General features: G+C 33.9%; 1 protein-coding gene, 1 long non-coding RNA gene and 5 other non-coding genes across 7 annotated transcripts; all 7 read right to left on the bottom strand.

The window, feature by feature from the left end:
• Positions 1–3,691: 3,691 nt before the first annotated feature.
• LOC127118526 (uncharacterized) lies at positions 3,692–6,573 on the bottom strand. The gene is made up of 2 exons (XR_007802258.1): positions 6,409–6,573; positions 3,692–5,306 (listed from the first exon to the last, which is right to left on the bottom strand). It is a non-coding gene; the product is annotated as an uncharacterized LOC127118526 (long non-coding RNA).
• Positions 5,364–5,502, bottom strand: LOC127124753 (small nucleolar RNA snoR83). The gene has a single exon (XR_007804221.1). It is a non-coding gene; the product is annotated as a small nucleolar RNA snoR83 (small nucleolar RNA).
• LOC127124758 (small nucleolar RNA snoR31) lies at positions 5,746–5,829 on the bottom strand. The gene has a single exon (XR_007804227.1). It is a non-coding gene; the product is annotated as a small nucleolar RNA snoR31 (small nucleolar RNA).
• LOC127124790 (small nucleolar RNA snoR136) lies at positions 5,887–6,027 on the bottom strand. Its single transcript, XR_007804260.1, has one exon. It is a non-coding gene; the product is annotated as a small nucleolar RNA snoR136 (small nucleolar RNA).
• On the bottom strand, positions 6,087–6,172 carry LOC127124811 (small nucleolar RNA SNORD25). Its single transcript, XR_007804283.1, has one exon. It is a non-coding gene; the product is annotated as a small nucleolar RNA SNORD25 (small nucleolar RNA).
• A 9,395-nt stretch (positions 6,574–15,968) lies between the features above and the next one.
• LOC127118527 (uncharacterized) lies at positions 15,969–17,584 on the bottom strand. Its single transcript, XM_051048734.1, has 2 exons — positions 16,600–17,584; positions 15,969–16,522 (listed from the first exon to the last, which is right to left on the bottom strand). Exons 1-2 carry the CDS (start codon positions 16,955–16,957, stop codon positions 16,200–16,202), a joined length of 681 nt encoding a protein of 226 aa, XP_050904691.1. The 5' UTR covers positions 16,958–17,584; the 3' UTR covers positions 15,969–16,199.
• Positions 17,097–17,182, bottom strand: LOC127124812 (small nucleolar RNA SNORD25). Its single transcript, XR_007804284.1, has one exon. It is a non-coding gene; the product is annotated as a small nucleolar RNA SNORD25 (small nucleolar RNA).
• Positions 17,585–17,875: the final 291 nt, after the last annotated feature.

Genomic DNA, 17,875 nt, shown 5'->3' on the forward strand with positions numbered 1-17,875 from the left:
AACACAATTGTTTTTGTCAAATAATTTAATAGTTGAAATTTCACATTTTAAATAAAGATTTCATATTTTTAAGATGGACAAGTGAAACACTGTTGATTCGAAACTAATTTTTTATGAGTGGATAAGTGTGACATTGCGGGATAAAAGATTAAATGTCCGTGTCCAACTTACAAACACATTTTAGTCCTTAATAAAAGTGACAAAACAAGTGCTCTTTTGGGTTCAATTCTAAGAGTTTAGTCCTAAAAAAAGGCAAGTCTTAAAATTCATAGGTCTAAAATTTTAGCTCACTGATGAAAGCACAAAGAATCGTTTATGAGTTTTGAGTATCATTTGAGTGTTTTGATATTTTTATAATTTGATTATTGATTGATATAAGTAGGATTGTATATTTGTAGTTTGGATGTTATTTTGTTCGTGTGATTGTAATCGTTTTGAATATTATTATTAATTGTACCATTGAGAACCCTCTATATTTCATGAATTAAAAATTCTTTGATCCTTGTTAGTATTTTCTTTTTGAGCCCATGAAATTGCTCTTTTGTCATTTTCACAAGCGTAGCTTAAATCACAAGTTAGAACATTTATATTTGGACTTTTGATTCGAATCATGTGTTATCTCTGATTCGAATCACTCACCTTTGAAAATTGGAATTCACCTTTAGACCAAATGATTTGGATCGCAGCTTGAACATGATTCGAATCATAACATCCTTTGATTTAGATCAAGCATATCATGATTCGAACCATGACCTTTGAAAAATCTCCCTTTTGGGTCTGTCCAAATTGATTTGAATCATAAATCCTTCTTGATTCGAATCATGAATAAAAGATTCCAACCTTCTATCTCTTATTTAAATAGTTGTTTCTTTTGGTGAAAGTAACAAGTGTGTGAAACCTATGGTGGAATCCATAAAGACAAAATGTGATTTTGTCTTCTCTTCTTAGTGTGTTCATTCTTACACCATGAATGTTTTTCTCTTCTTCTCCAAAACCAACTTCTTAATATTAAATCCATGTCAATTCATTATCTTTATTGTTGCATCTAATTCTTGTGAAATTTTGTTGTTCTTTTTGTGTAAATTAAAGAGAGTGGGTTGATCAATCTTGTTGTGATTGATCAAGCTCTTGATATCAATCAAAAATCAAGACTCATTCATCTAGAAACTTAATATAACCTTTTGTGTGTGCTCTTCATTCACCATCATTTGAATTACTTGTAAACACCATGTAATTTCAATGGTTGGTTGAGACTATATGGCATTGTTCATCATCTTCATTCTTAGTATTTTTCTTTTGATTGTGGACCATGCTCTAAAGATTGAGTGTTAAGAGAGAGTAATGGTACATTGGGGTATCTAATGTTTTTTTTGTGAAGCTGGTTATTGTGTAACAGGTGCAGGTATCATTTCTTGAATGCGGTTTTCTATTGATTTGTTATATATTAAGAAAAGAGTTTCCAATATACTCAAAGGAAGACTTTGGCGAGATCAAGTATCAACGGTCCATAAGGAGGATTTGGAAGTTATATTTCTTTGGTGGTGTTAGAGAAATATTGCTTGCAAATAAATTTTGGAGTTGTCTAATATACACTCAGCTAATGGCAATCGCTCAGACAAGAAATTGATGGTATCAGGAGGGTCGCCACACACGAATACTTGGAGTAGGTTGTTGTGCATAGCAATTTAGTGTCTGCATCAACAGGGGAAGACCATGATTATGTTCCAATGGCATCATTCATTAAAGAGTGGAGTAGGAAAAGCAAGGATGAATGCTGAAACATAGTGTAATGAAAGAATCTCTACAAACCTACACATCATTGATGCGAAGAATTACGACAAATGGTGTAAACAAATTAAAGTGGTGTTTGGCTACCAAGATATTCTTGAAGTGATCAAGAATGGGGTGAATCCTCTTGTCGAAGATGCAAGACATGCACGTTGAGCAACGCATAAGGAAGATAAGAAGAAAGATTCCAAGGTGCTATTTTTTATCTGCCAATGTGTAGATGGTGACAACTTTGAGAAAGTTGGTGATTGTCAACCATTGAAGCAAGCGTGGGAAATCTTAGAGAAGGCATACGCAGGGACTGACAAGACGAAGGTGGTGAGGTTACAAACTCATAAACGTCAATTTAAATTGAGAAAAAAGAGACGATCAATGATTTCACAAAAAGAATCACTCGATAAGTGAATCAAGTGAATGCATGTGGAGAAACAATCACAAAGAAATATGTTGTGTTCTTTAATACCAAGATTTGATAACGTGGTTGTAGCGAGTGAGGAATCGAAGGATCTTGCAACGGTGAGCAAAAAGGAGTTGAAAATCTCTCTTGAGGCTCATGAGCAAAGGATGGATGAGAGAAATAATGATAAGGAAAAGGCGGAGATCGCTTTGCAAGTTGTTTCAACAAGAATGACAAGAGATCGGAAGGAAATGGCCCATGAAAAGTATAGGGAATTTTCAGAATTTTGGTGGAAGAGAGTCTCAAAATTCCAAGATTTCGACTTGTCAAAGAGGTGAGAGCAGTTGCAATAAAAATGGTGGTCGAGGAAACTTTAGAGGTGATTGGAAGAGGATTGACAAAAGCAAGGTGAAATGCTTTAATTGTCAATTGTTTGGTCATTTACAAAAGAGTGTAATGCAAACAAGAAGTAATCTCAAGGAATGGTATTTGGACTCCGGGTGTTCTACTTATATGATAGGGAGGAAGGAATAGTTTGTAAAAATCAATCGTGCCATGAAAAACAAAGTGAAGTTCGCAGATGACACCACTCTAGCGGACGATGATCAAATATGTATTATGCAGTCCAGGAATCAAATGTAACCTTCTAAATATCGGCCAATTACTAGAGAAGAATTACAAGATTCATATGGAAAATAAGGGGTTACGCATTATGGATGCAAACAAGGTTTTGGTCCTTAAAGCTTATATGGCTTCCAATAGAAACTTTAAGGTTTAGCTAAAGGTTATGGAGTATAGATGCCTTACTACAACAACGAGTCGAGAAGAGTGGATATGGCATAATCGTCATGGGCATCTTAAAATTTCTGAGATCTCAAAGACTTCCAAAAGAACGGAATGGTAGTGGGGTTGCCATTGATCAACATATCAGCTAAAATTTATGAAGAATACGTGGAATCAAATAAACATAAGGGTAAATTCAGTAAAAATGCAGGTTATGGAACCAAGAATCACATTGGAATGGCGTATTCATACGTGTGTAGAACAATGCAAGTTGACTCGATTGGTGAAAATAGATATTTTATCACATTCATCCACGATCATACTAGAAGGCTACGAACGTACCTAATCAAGAGGAAAAAAAAGGTATTCAAATTTTTAAAGAAGTTCAAGTCCATGATGGAGAGGAAAATTTGTCACAAGCTCAAAGTGCTCAAAACAGATGGTAGGGGCGAATATGTCTCAAAAGACTAAGAGATTATGTGATCAAGAAAGGATTGTACATGAGGTTGTACTACCTTATACACCACAATAAAACAGTGTTGCCGAAAGGATGAATTAGTCGATTATGAACATGGTAAGAAGCATGTTAAAGAGGGGAGAACTTGTCGAAAGAGTTATGGGAAGAACCAATATCCACATATGCCTATTTATTGAATAGGTGTCCAACAAAGAAGTTTGAGAAGGTAACACCGAAGTTGGCATGGTCAGGATTCAAACTGAATCTGAACTAATTAAGATTTTTTGGTTCTGTAGCATATCGACATGTTCTATGACAACTTATAAAGATGTTAGACAAAAAGTGAAAAATGATGATATTTGTAGGGTACAACTCCACAAGTGGTTACAAGTTGTTTGAAGCAACAAATAAGAGACTTGTGATCAGCAAGATGTCATTTTCAACGAGATAAAGCAACTGCAACAGTTTGTAACCGGTTACATAAAAGCTCTAACTAGATACATCTTTGAAAATACAAATTCTGCAGAATAAGGATGTGCAAAAACACTTGTTGTCAAAGCCTAAATTGAACAGAATGTGAGAAAATCAACAAGACAAAGAAGTTTACCTTAAAGACTCCTAGATTGAAAGTTTTTGACAACAAAGTCAATGATGATGGTGATGTTATCCATTTCGCAAGTCAAATCTAAACTTATTAAAACAGAAGAGACTTTAAATGATCCAAAATGAATTTCTGTTGTAAAGGAGAGTTGGAATCTATTGAGAAGAACAATACTTGAGAGTTAGTTGATATACCAAACAGGGAGAAATCAATTGGCATGAGATGGGTGTTCAAAGTGAAGGCAAATCTCAAACATGAAAATAATCAAGCAAAAGGCTCAATTAGTTACAAAGAAAAGACATAAACTTTGAAGAGGAATATGCACCATGTGCTATGTCTGAAACCACTATACTAGTTGTTAGTATTGCAAATAACAACAATTGTTTCATCTATCAAATGGATTTCAAATTTATGTTTTTGAACAAACTAATTGAAAAAAAGATGCATGTAGAACAAGAACATGGAACGAAATGATAGTTGGTTTCCTAAAGGAGGTTGGCATCAAGAAATGTGTATTCGAGTATGATATGTGTGCGCACAAACAAATACAAACAACTAAGAAAGTATGCATTTGAGATATTTATGAAAATTTGGAATATAGCATTGTAGTGATCCAACTCAATATAAGAGATTGATTAGATCCTTGCATTACTTGTGAAATACGTTACCAAACTTGACATCGGTTAACCACAACCTAAGATACATCAAAGAATTGATGACTATAAAATTCTAATTGTTAAAGAATGACCGAGAAAGATTACCACTAAATACATTTTTTATCAATAGGACACAAAAATCATACTATTGAAAGAAAGATCCAATAATTGCACTTTAATCTTATGAGGCGGAATACCTTATCACTGACATATAAAAGCCATCACTCAAGTATTAAAAAGAGTTAACACATGTCTACCTAAGATATAACATGTTTCTTTTACGTATTTTTAGTTTAATAAAGTAAAATTTGTTTTTAATCCAATTCTGAACATCTATATACTCCCTCCATGCTAAGTTCAATGTAATATTAATTACTCATTTGTATTACCAATTATTCACAATATATCTCAATTCACTTATAAGCTGTATGTGTAGAAGGTATTATATACAATGTTGATAAAAAATTTCACTCTCAATTTCTCTAATCCTCATTATTTATCCCACATGACTTTTTGCTTCGATGAGATGTTTTGAGATGTTTCAGGTTATAGGACGATGCAAATGTACACACAAGCAAGCAGAAATAGCTTATCAGCAATTTAATACAAACACAAGAACGAAGTCTGCAATAATAATTCAAAATGATAAATGTATTAAATTAAACATATGTTAAATAAAAATAGTGTACGGCATAGTTACTAGTAAACACCTGATGTTAATTAAATTAAAGGCATTTAACAGCGAAACTTCCAAAAATTAGTTTAGGCCTCCCATGAATCAATGTAAGAACTTTTGAAAATATTCAATCTTAACTGGGATTATGAAGGCCATTTACTGATATAAAACTACTAACAAATCAGACGAAAAATAATTAAGATTCATATGAGTACAAAATGTGATAAGAAAAACAGAAACTAGTATACATTGTATACGTCATCAGAAAGGAAAGTTCATCTCATCCACAACATATGTTGTGTAGGAAGGTGTCCTAAGATTTATTCCAAACTCATCACATGAAGCTATGAATTAAATACAGAAAATATTTAGACATAGTTCAGATATGTAGATTCAGAAACATAAAAATATAACTGACATCACAAAATCAGATCAAGTGTTGGATTACATATTTATCTTCATCATTATCTACAATTTCTAAATCACTTTTAAAAGAAATCAAATAATAAAAAATTATCAATTAAATGAAAATTTAGTTCCCCGACGTCCAATTAGAACATAAAAAATGCAATATTGGATAGCGAGGGGAACACAATTATAGGCTTCAGTTAAACATTGCAAACACGATTTAAAAAGTGCCAGCATAAAAAAATTAAGATCCGAAGCCACAAAAATCAATAATTGAAAAATTAAAAAAAAAATACTAGAGAAAATAGGGAGAAGAACTAGTTAACTCAGCCCCTTAGATGTTCAATAAATCTGCGATCATTCCCGCAAATCATTACAGGTCTGTTAAGAACTCATCACAGTTAAAACTAGTAATTCTCCACACTCGTCAATGAAAAGATCTAATATATAATTCAAAATTTAGTTGTTTTCGCATTCTCCCGCAACCAATAAAAACGATTGAGGAAGTGAAATGCAAAAACAACACATATAGCTATTGCTTCAAGGGAACGAGTCTAAAGGGAATTGAACGAATCCCAACGACCAGATAGTGAAGCCGATTTCAATTGCAAAATGAATCATATGCTAGAAAAAATTGATAACCTAATTTCAGAGAGGTGAGTGAAGCGTTGAAGTGAAGCTAGTACTTCTGAACGGCGCATGACGTGTATGGCCTGTTTGGTTGTTTATATAATGAAAATCATGAGTGATCTGACGGCTACTAAAAGAGTGATCGGACGGTTATTTAAGATTCAGTCAAACCCTAGCAGCGGCTGAATCGGGGATACCGTTGGGTCTGATTATCAGTAATAAAAGGCCCAAAAAAACAAAATAGTAGTGAATTTAATTTTAAACAAATTGGGCCTTCTTTTGCACCTCTAATTTTTTCTATTAAGTGTTTTTTTTTTACATTTCTAGTATCAAAGACCTCATAAGATAAGCTAACAACAATGCATTGACCTGGAAAATTCACTTCACATATATTGGCTTCTTGCCTACTAGAAACTTTGTTAACAATTATAAATTTGATTTGTATTAATGGCTTTTCAATTCGGTCACATGATTTGAATCATGTTCGATATATGATTCGCCTTCAAAACGCATATGAGCTTATTTGTGTCAATTAGTATATGAAAAATTATGCCACCTTCTGGTCGAGCAAGAACACAAAGTTTATTGGGTTGTCAAATTTTTAAATTTTTACATTAATTTAGGTGGACAAAAAAATTCTTGATGATTAATGAGTTGGAGGAGGTGAGATTAAAAGCATATGAAAATGCACTGGTATTCAAGATATATAAGCTGAGAACTAAGATGTATCATGCTAAAAACATGGTTAAGATAAAATTTTATCTGATACGGAAAATCTTGTTCTTTAATTCTCAATTGAAAAAAAAAATCAGGAAAATTGAAATCAAAATAGTTTGGTTCGTCTATGGTCAAGAAAGCCTTTTCGCATGGGCATGTTGTGCTACATGAGTTAAGAAATAACACCACTTCAAGTTCAAAGGTCAGCCCTTGAAAATATATTTGGGCGAGAAATGTAACTCATTGGCATGTCTTTAGATTTATCATTTTAGACTCCCATATTTAATAATGTTATTATAATATTTAAGTACTTCTTTATTGTTATGCTCACCTTGAGTTAATTATATTTTCTTGGATACTGTGATATTCCTTGAACGAGTAATTTTTTTGATGCGATTTAATGTGGTTTATGTTATCTTTATTAACTATTGTATGTTTATGTTATATGTTTAACCATAGGTCTGATCATTTTAGAGTTAAATATAAGTTTATTGAGTTGTGGTGGTGCTTAGAAAATAAATATCAATAATTAATATGGTTAAATAACAAATAGACATGTGTTGCTTACTTATTCACTTTTTCATAATGGACTAGGATTGTAATGGTAAGCATGACAAATTTTACTTGAGGTTTAATTATGTTAATGGTGGCTTAGACATCATGTAATCTCAATGAGTTGTTACATATTTCACAATGTTGACAAACACCGTGAGATTTAGCTTTGGTCACTCGTGATATGATGCCAAATAACATCATAGGTCTGATCATTTTAGAGTTAAATATAAGTTTATTGAGTTGTGGTGGTGCTTAGAAAATAAATATCAATAATTAATATGGTTAAATAACAAATAGACATGTGTTGCTTACTTATTCACTTTTTCATAATGGACTAGGATTGTAATGGTAAGCATGACAAATTTTACTTGAGGTTTAATTATGTTAATGGTGGCTTAGACATCATGTAATCTCAATGAGTTGTTACATATTTCACAATGTTGACAAACACCGTGAGATTTAGCTTTGGTCACTCGTGATATGATGCCAAATAACATCATAGATGTTATGTGAAATCATTAAATGGATCATTGTCTGAAATCTTTGTAAATTGTGATTCAAACTCACTATTAATTTATATTATTGTGAAACTTACCTAATATTTTCTCCTTTTTAACTTACTAATTACTTTATTTGTTTCAAATGATTTATGAAATGTTTAAACACAATTTTCATGGGATCAATATCTTTCTTATCTCTTGTTATTGATTTTATTGTGTATATTTGCAAATGTTTCTATCCATGAAAAGTTTTGGGCGTCGTTGTTGAAAATTGTATGATTAAATTTTAATCTATTTATTTGATATAGTAAGATAATTATGATTATGCATTTTTAATTTGTTATTTGATTACTATTGAAATGACAGGTAACATTAGTAACTTTATGTGTGCATACTGATTTTACCTAAATACAGAGTTGGCACTAAGATAAAAAGAACATTCAGAATCCTTATAAGATTTCAACACGAACACTATCAATTTCTATAACCCTTTGTTTTTAAATCAAAGCAAATTGAAGAAGAACTAGAAGATTAGAAAGCATAAGAAAAACGAGTCTCAGGAAAACCAAGATGACATAGGCATTGCAAGTGACAAAGCAACGAGTATCAAGTATTATGCCATCTCTGATCTCAATGTTGCGAGCATTGTATCCTTATGCCTGAGATCACTATTAGATAATTTAAGTTCAAACCTATGATGTTTCATATGCTATAGATTTTTGGGAAATTCTCGGGTGCTGCAGCAAATGACCCTCTCTCACACCTTAGACAATTCTTGGAAGTTGCAAGCAACTTCAAATTTATTAAATTCACGGAAGATGCTTTTATAATCAATTCGTTATAGCCAGTGGCAGAGCCAGATAAAAAAATTTGGGATGACCGCTAACGTAAAATAAAGATTATAAATAAAATGTAAATAGTATTTTAAATAAAACATTAAAGTTAAAATAAATACAAAGTTAATTACTAAAAATTTAAATTACATGACTTAAAACTACCTTAAAGTAATGCTTTACGCGTTCCGAGTGACTTGAAATCGTCAATAATTGACTCCGAACTAATGCTTGCACTAATCTCCCTTTCAATATATATTGTCATGCTATCTCCAAGAAACCCATCATCCATCTTGTTTCTCAACTTAGTCTTAATAATTTTCATTACTGAAAAAGACCTCTCAGTTGTGGCCGTAGAAACGGGAAGAGTCATGATAAGACGAAGTAGTCTATCAATCAAGAAGTAAGTTTCAGCATGTCCAGATGCAACCAAACATGAACATAGTTCTTGAATAGTTGATAAAGTATTCAAGTTTGATGCTTGACGAGCAACAAATAGAAAATGTTGGAGTTGAAATTGCAAATTATTCTTCTATTGATCACTAAAATCCATAGGATAATATTTTTCAACTAAAGAACAAATAGTATCAATGCTAAAAGCTTTAAATCCATCTTTAGGAGATAAAGAACAAGAAAGAGTTAACAAATTCATTGCCTGCTCACTGAATCTGCTATTCAACTCTTGTAACTGTTTGTCAATGGTAGTGAAAAAGATTTCAACTTTAAATTAATGTTGAATTGTGACTTGATTCTCTTCAAGACGGGAGCGTTCAAATCTTGTTGTTGAATGAACATCATTAAGATCAGGAATCTCAATACCATGTTTTTCACAAAAATATACCACTTTAGTAAACAATATATCCCAACCATTTTCTCTCAAACCTTGAATAAGATGTTTTGTTGAACGAACCAAGTTCATAGCATTAACTACATCTTGATTTTTTTTTGTAAGACTTGACAAAGCATAACTGTTATTCCCATGATTTCTTTCATCAAGTTCAAAATAAATATAAAAGCAAATGCCTTCAAGTAATTGTAACAACTATCTGCATCCCCACGTGTAGCATAACTCCCTCTATCTTTTGCAAAAAAAATTAAAACTAAACAAGTTGCTTCATACATGTTTATCAAGCTAGAAATTGAATCGTAACGTGATCCCCAACGAGTATCTCCAGCTCGTTTCAATGTACCAACTTGATTTGCACCTTTACTAGTTACAATCTCATCAATCTCTAACAAATAAGCAATTTATTCTAATTGGGCAGCTTGTAACTCATCGTGACGCTTTGTAGAAGAACAGACAACATTCACAACAATGATCAGCTTCTCAAAAAATTTATGAGCAGGTTTGACTTCTCTTGATGATGTAACTAATGCAAGTTGCAATCGATGAGCAAAACAATGAACATAATATGCATAAGGACAATCCTTCATAAAGAGGGATTGTTAACCATTCCATTCTCCTCTCATATTGCTAGCACCATCGTACCCTTGGCCACGAATGTTAGAAACATCAAGGTTATGTCGAGAAAGTATATCAGATATTTCTTCCTTAAGAGTTAAAGATGTAGTGTCTTTAACATGTGCCACATCAAAAAATCTCTCTTGTATTAAACCAACTTTATCAACAAATCTTAATACAAGAGCCATTTGTTCCTTTTTTGACTCATCACGAGCTTCATCAACAACGATACAAAATTTGGAATCACCAATTTCCTCACGAATACTCTTTTTCACCCTACTATAAAGAATTTGCAAGAGCTCTTTTTGAATTTGATGTGAAGTATACTTGCAATTTTGTGGAGCATTTTCCAACACAACTTTTGCAACTTCATCATTGTAGGATGCTAAAAGTTTCAATAACTCAAGAAAGTTACCTTGATTTCTTGATTTGCTACTTTCGTCATGACCCCTAAAAGCACGAGCTTGTAGTGTTAACCAACGAACAGTGTCAATTGAAGTCTTGAGTCGTAACCGATTATTCATTCTTTGACTTGAACTTTGCACTTGAATAACATTTCTAATATTACCATCTTGATTCAACAAGTTTTGACAAACTTTCATTGCATTATTGTATGGTGAGCAATGATCCTTCCATATGTATTTAAGAAAGGAACAATGTGTTCCATTCCTAACTTTCTTCCAATTTCTAAAACCCATAGAAATAAAGACAGGTGATCTGGGACGTCCACTTAGTTTTTTGCAAAAAAGGTAACACGGTAAGCAATATGCGGCAACTTCAGATGGTGAATATTCTAACCATGATGGAAATATGCTAAACCAAGTATGTTGAAACCTTCTCGAATGATCCTCGTTACCGGACAAAGGATAGTTTTCTAAATGAATTTGATATGGACCCCATTTTAGATTAGCTCTTCGTATTGCATCCACTTGATTTGGTGGATATTGCCAAATCGGAGGACGCTTTCCAGGATCGCGTTCCAAAGAATTTTCAAAACCATGATGCTCTTCAATTGTTGGATTCTCAAGAACTGTTTCAGATTCGGATGTCGGAATTATAATTTCTTCATCTCTCTCTTCTCTTTCAATTTCACATGCTTTCCTGTTGAACTCGTTTAAGCCTGCTCCTAGGGTGACTCAACATGGTAATCTTGGTATTTTGGCTCCAGAAGCTTCAACTTGATTTTCTTTTTCCTTTGTATTATTTATTTCCTACAACATTTCCCGACTTTTTAGCCCTGGGTGTAATAATTATTAACATTTATAAAAATATTTTTACCTCACTAATTTGTGCATTGCTTATCTTAGAGCCTTGTGTTTGGCTCCACTTTATTATTGTTGTTATGCTGCCCCTTTTAGTTGTTTGTGCATTTTTATAACTCAAGGCTTTGCCTTTTTATCCTACAATGCAAAGTTATTTTGCCTCAGATAACAATCGATACTAATGTACTGCCTGTTATGGGTGTGAGAACCACAACTGCCTTTTTTATAAAGGAGAAAGTGCTTTTATTGCAGCAAAATGTTTGACTTGATTTACATGCCTTTATGATTGGTTGCTTAGCACGTTGAATGACGTTAGCTACCGCTTTTGGTCACTATGTTTGTTTATTGTATTAAGCACTTATTATGGTAATGTATTGATTTGTGTGTTGTACTTAACATATTACTTATGCTCCTCTAGGGTGAAGCCTGGGCCCGTCATAATTGGTGATATATGGTCGTATCTTTGTATTGTACTCCATGTCACATAAGATTGTTCCCTGACCAAGGTATGATCCTCATCCTTGATCCCGAGGCTTAGCTCAAATCGAGGTGGACGTCTCTAGGATCCACCTCGTATGCCATTGGACTGGCTAGATATAAACGGGGTACGCCATCTATGCATAAACGCGTGTAGTATGCCGCATAGGAGAAGTCATGTGAGGGATGCGTTTAGGCCGTATCAAAATCACATAAATGTGTTTAGTATGTATTAGATACACAATCATTCAAGGAATGCTTTGAAGCCTTATCAAAATCATATAAATGTGTTTAGTGTGTATTAGATATGAAATCATGCAAGGAATGTGTTTAAGGCATATCAGAATCGCATGAGTGTGATTAGTCTGTATCAGATACGCAATCAAGCAAGGAGTTCATTTAATCCGTATTAGAGTCACATGAATGCATTTAGTCTTTGTTAAATTTGTCTTGAGTGTTCAAAAAGAAATAAAGACGATGTAACATAGAACATATGAAGAAAATGTACGGGTATTTATATTAATAATAAATTTAATTTGTTACAATAAAATGACTAGATAGATAAACCTTCAATAGTAACCCTATTGTGTGTGGATGGTGTCCCGAGCTTCCGGTGCCTCTCCTCATTCAAGGCTATATAAATTATGCTCTCTTCTTTATAGTATCTCCTTTTTTCAGGCGTGACATAAGAGCGCCTCGCCTTATATTTACCCGTCGGTGTATCATTGAGTGGTCGCGTTCACCGAGGGCGTAATTTATAGTAGATCATTGAAACCTTAAGACCCCGAGATTCCTTTGTTGAATGCTTCGTTAAATCACGTTTTGATCATTCGGATATAGCGTCTCGGCTCCCATTTTGGTCCGGAGTGGATATCTACCTCAAGTGGCCGACGGGTGGCTAATAATCTATCAATAGACAACTAGAGAATAACACTGTGAAAACTGTTACAACACATAATATACCCTCAACTAACTCAGACCCCTAGTACACTCACACACTCAAAAACAAATATTTAACTACATCTCACAAGACTCTAATACAAGAGTATACGAGAACAAAGAAATTCAAATACAAGTTTAAAGTGCTTTTGATTGGTGCATCTTAGAGTTAAAAACTTGAATCCTATATATAGCATTGGACTCCCTCGTCCTTCTTAAAACTAAGAGATGTGGGACTTCAAAGAACATGTATCTTATATATAGCCTTGGACTTTCTCTTCATTCACAAAACCAAGCAATGCGAGACTTCTTCAACATGTAAATTTTCAACGAACCCCAACAAGATAAACAATAGAATAATGAAAAAGATAAATAAGCAATGAAAATTATAAATAAAAGACAATAAAGAGAGAAATGATAGAAAGATCAAATTAGAAAATTATCCCAGCTTAGCCTAAATCATTTGGCCTACTTCAATTTCCAAGAGTTTTCTCTTGAGATTTCCGCTAAGATCAAACTTGAACTTTTCACAAGATCAATCCAAAAACTTTTACAAGAACTTAAACTCTTGCAGAGAATCAACTTGAAAACCTTCTACAAACAAACATAATTTTTGTACAGGCTAAACTCAAAACTTAAACTAGAAATATTCACAAGTTCAGAGCTTTTATACAAGTTAAGAACAAAACCTAAACACAAGTTTTTAACAGGTTAAACTTGCAACCTTTCGAACATACCCTGATAAATTGACATAGTTGAAAAAAAATATCAATACCTTCTAGGGGTGACTCGTGTTTTCCTCTTTCAATCCAAACTTCCTAAACATTTTTGAGCTCATGTCCTATCTCATGTTTTCATCATAAAAAAAAAGTCTTATAAATTATTACATTTCAAAACTCCCTTTAATTTACTCTTTCATACTAGCCCTGATTATTCAACTATGAAAGTCTTTGGATGCTTAATTTATGATTCTAGTTCTAAAAGAAGTTGTACCAAACTTGATTCTAGATCTAGGAAGTGCATGTATCTAGGTAATAAATATGGCAATTCAGTTGGACTAAGTTAGATGACATGGAGTTGTCAACTGAAGTGCCACGCATATACAAGTTAACAGAATTTGACAAAGTTTTACAAACACAACAATGTGATTAACAGAACAAACGTTTGTTTAAATTGAGGGGTCAAATAATACATTCAGTCAATAATTTATGATCTCTCTTAGGCGAGAGTTTATCATCTATGAACCAAGCAAGAAAAAAACACTTAAACAATCTTATACAATATTGCCTCAAACGATAAATATTACTATTATTCTTTTAAATAGGCTCTTGTCTCATTTCTCACAAAATCTCAATATAACCTCCTTTTCCAATAATAGTATTACTGTTACTTGGATTTGTTCCCAGAAATTGTAACACATTGTGGATTTCCACTAAACCAAACCAATGGCGTGTGAGATATTACCACCAAAGTTATAATGTCTTAGTAGTAGAAGCCAAATAACCTGCCGAAGCAGTTCCTATGATCTTGATAGAAAAGAAAGTTTGGAGTTGATAGTATGAAGACAATGAAGGAGAATTGCGGTCCAAAACGCAGCGGAAATTAAAATTTCTCCTTTAGAGATCCTTACGAATGGTCATGATCAGTGATAGAATATTTACCTCTTGTGATGATCGAAACCTTTGGTGCAGATCTCTTGTGACGATCAAAACCTTTGATGCAGATCCACGAAACGATCACGAACGTTGAACGATGACAACGTCTCTACTCAGTCCACACGAACGGGTTCCTTCAATCTCAGTGCTAGCTGGTACGAATGAAGGCTTTGAGTGAGAGAGAGAGAGAGTGATAGAAAACGAAAATAATGCAACCGCAAATTTTTGCTTCTGCACAAGGGTTCTATTTATAGAACCACTTGTGTGGGCTTCAAGCTAAAAGCCCACTTAAGTGTATTTTGGCCCATATCTTATAATATGCCCAAAATCACTTAAGCTCATGGTACCTTACCATATTTCGTATTCTACTCAATTACATCGTACCTTACGATGCTCTATAACTCACTTAAGGGCACCGTACCTTACGGTATTCCTTAGTTACTCTATCTCTCATCAATCCGTCCTTTGTGTGTGATCCTGTAGGTTTTCGTGACGTTGGCAATTATATTAAATCACGCATTTAACATAATAAACAGTGATCTGACAATTCCTTCTGTGATAATACTTATGTGTATAATTACCCTATTGCCCTTATGTCTATATTGAACACAAGGCATAGACCGTGTCATCCTTATCCAGTTCAATATTTGGCCCATAAACATTTATCCTGTTATACAGGATGGGCAAATTCCATCTAGGTCACTCATGTCCCTCAGCATGCTTTGTAGAGTACCCATCAACTGTCTTTATGGTTATCCAGTTACGGACAACGTTGGATCAGCAATAAAGCACTCGACTCTACATCTAGGATCCATAGTGGTTTCAGGTCGAAGAGTGGAATACACTATTATCACCATGAGAATAACTTATGACACCTTGCATAACTTTCTATATAATATTCTCATAGCGGATCAATCCGGTATAAATATTACTCCTAATATTCATACCTATGTTTAAGACTTGATAACTCTTTATCCATGATCCATGAGATGTGATCATCAATCTACAAACATACTAGTCTTAATGCTTTAATGTTATCCCACTTCACACTAAAGCTCGACTACGGATACTTTAGGAATAGTGTCCTTATGTTTAATATGTTCTCATGATTAAGTCACACTTAATACATTAAACGGACTATCTATTCCAGGAACTTTATTAATCAACCATAATAAAGAGAATGCATTTTATTATTCGATACAAGTACCAAAATGTATTAGCCTCTAGGGCTTACACCAACAGACAAACACTTGTAAGAAACTGTTGTAAATGAATATGACAAAATCATGACATTCCTAGAATTATGCCGATTCAACGGCCAGATTATGTACACAACTAAACTTAGTATTCAAGCACAATTCACACTCATGAATAAGTCATTTGTTTATAGTTACAAATTACAATCACAATGATCGAATAAAGTTAACTATCAAATCCACCATATAAGCATCATTATCAGGCCCTTCCATTTGAAAATGCCCAACCCCATCAATCAGATGCGTTTCAACTCTCCCAGCCGCAGATTTAACCTTGTTCTCCAGCTGTTTCACACTAGTAAACCCATCTTGTGTCCCCATAATGAAGAATTTGGGTTTTCCAGATTGCAGTATTCCTTTATGGTGCCTCCCAAAAAGAATCGACGCAGTGATCCCAAATGGATAACCAATACTCACATATCCAATCACTTCTTCGATCTTATCAACAGCAGAACCAGCAATAGGAGCACCTATGACCAACAACAACACACATCAATGTTTTTTCAATTTCATGAAATTAGGTTTTAGAATTAAAAGTGAAAGTTACCGGCGGAAGAACCGATGAGAAGGATTTTGGGAATGGAGAGAGAGTGAGAGACCCAATTGGAGACAGAGACAACATCCTTAACTTCTGCGAATCCGGTGAGGGATGCTCTTCCGGTGGATTTTCCGACACCTCTCATGTCGAAAGTGACGGCGGTGTAACCATTTAGAGCTAACCCAGAAGCGATGCCTTTGAGGAGACCTTGTGAGCCACCCAAAACGGAGTATGGGTGGACGAGAACCACCGCAAAGTTTTCGTCTTTGATGTTTATGTTTGGACCGGGTTTGAACAACCTCGTACGGAGTTTGACGCAGTCGCTGGTTTCCACTGTGAATGATTCGAGTGTGAAATCCGACGACATCGTACCCACAATGTAATGTTATGTTTCACAACTCTATGTTCTTGGATCTAATCATATTTTTCGATATTCTCCACATACAAAAAATAAGTAAAAAGATGTTTGAAAACAAGAATCAAAGAGAAAGTTGGGTGAAGAACTAGTTAACTCAGCCCCTTAGATGTTCAATAAATCTGCGATCATTCCCGCAAATCATTACAGGTCTGTTAAGAACTCATCACAGTTAAAACTAGTCATTCCCCGTACTCATCAATGAAAAGATCTAATTTACAATTTATAATTTAGTTGTTCTCGCATTCTCCCGGAACCAATAAAAAAAGGATTGTGGAAGTGAAATGAAAAAACAACACATATAACTATTGCTTCAAGGGAACGAGTCTAAAGGGAATTGAAAGAATCCACATCGACCAGATAGTGAAGCCAATTTCAAATAGCAAATCGAAATCGAAATAGATGCTAGGAAACAATATACGAGCACAAAGTGAAGATTGCAAAATGAAAATTAATAAGCTAACTTCAGAGAGAGTGGACAGAGGAAGAGAAGTGAATGTGAACGGCGCATGAAGTAGAAGATCTGTATGGTGGGCTATATATAATGAAGATGATAAGTGATCCGACGGCTAGTAAATAAGTAATCGGGTCAAACCCTAATAGCCAGCTTGCATGAAGTAGAAGATCTGTATGGTGGGTTATATATTTAGTGTTTTTTTTTACATTTCTAGTATCAAAGACCTCGTAAGATAAGCTAACAACACTGCATTGACCTAGAAAATTCACTTCACATATATTGGCTTCTTGCCTGCTGAAAACTTTGTTAACACTTATAAGTTTGATTTGTATCCATGGCTTTCAATTAGGTCACATGATTTGAATCATATGATCCGCCTTCAAAACGCATATGAACTTATTTGTATCAATTAA

This window comes from Lathyrus oleraceus, chromosome 2 (assembly GCF_024323335.1).
Source record: "Lathyrus oleraceus cultivar Zhongwan6 chromosome 2, CAAS_Psat_ZW6_1.0, whole genome shotgun sequence".
Lineage (NCBI taxonomy): Eukaryota > Viridiplantae > Streptophyta > Magnoliopsida > Fabales > Fabaceae > Lathyrus > Lathyrus oleraceus.

Coding starts and splice junctions, on each gene's coding strand:
- LOC127118527 (XM_051048734.1), bottom strand. CDS start 16,957: ATGTCGTCGGATTTCACACTCGAATCATTCACAGTGGAAACCAGCGAC. Junction 16,523..16,599: donor TCTCATCGGTTCTTCCGCCG/GTAACTTTCACT, acceptor TGTTGGTCATAG/GTGCTCCTATTGCTGGTTCT.